At 63.4% G+C, this 268-nt stretch overlaps 1 protein-coding gene across 1 annotated transcript in view; it reads right to left on the reverse strand.

Annotated features, from left to right (window-relative positions):
* The window catches only part of LOC104469687 (ubiquitin-conjugating enzyme E2 R1), a gene marked incomplete at its 5' end in the record, with an annotated part of 738 nt that extends 498 nt beyond the window's left edge, over positions 1-240 (reverse strand). The window contains one exon of the mRNA XM_010084287.1: positions 98-240. Within this exon, the coding sequence (XP_010082589.1) occupies positions 98-240 (143 nt within the window). The remainder of the gene's footprint in view (positions 1-97) is intronic.
* Positions 241-268: the final 28 nt, after the last annotated feature.

Consider the following 268-nt stretch of genomic DNA (forward strand, 5'->3'; position numbering starts at 1 on the left):
AGGGAGAGCCCCGCGCTGTGCCCCCCCGCTCCAACATCCCACACCATCCCAGCTTAGCCAGTGTCCCCCGCACTGCCGGGCTCGGCTCAGCACCCACCGGATGATGTCCGTGTACTCCCGGTCCTTCCCTTTGCTCTCCTTCCACTTGCGGTACATCACGGAGGCATCCACGTTGGCTGGAGAAAACGTGTTGGGCTCATTCAGCAGCGAGATGACGCTGAGGAGGATGGTCCTGGCAGCGGGAAACACGAGCAGGTGAGAGCCACGG

Source organism: Pterocles gutturalis, unplaced genomic scaffold, assembly GCF_000699245.1.
Source record: "Pterocles gutturalis isolate BGI_N339 unplaced genomic scaffold, ASM69924v1 scaffold39625, whole genome shotgun sequence".
Classification (NCBI taxonomy): Eukaryota; Metazoa; Chordata; class Aves; order Pterocliformes; family Pteroclidae; genus Pterocles; species Pterocles gutturalis.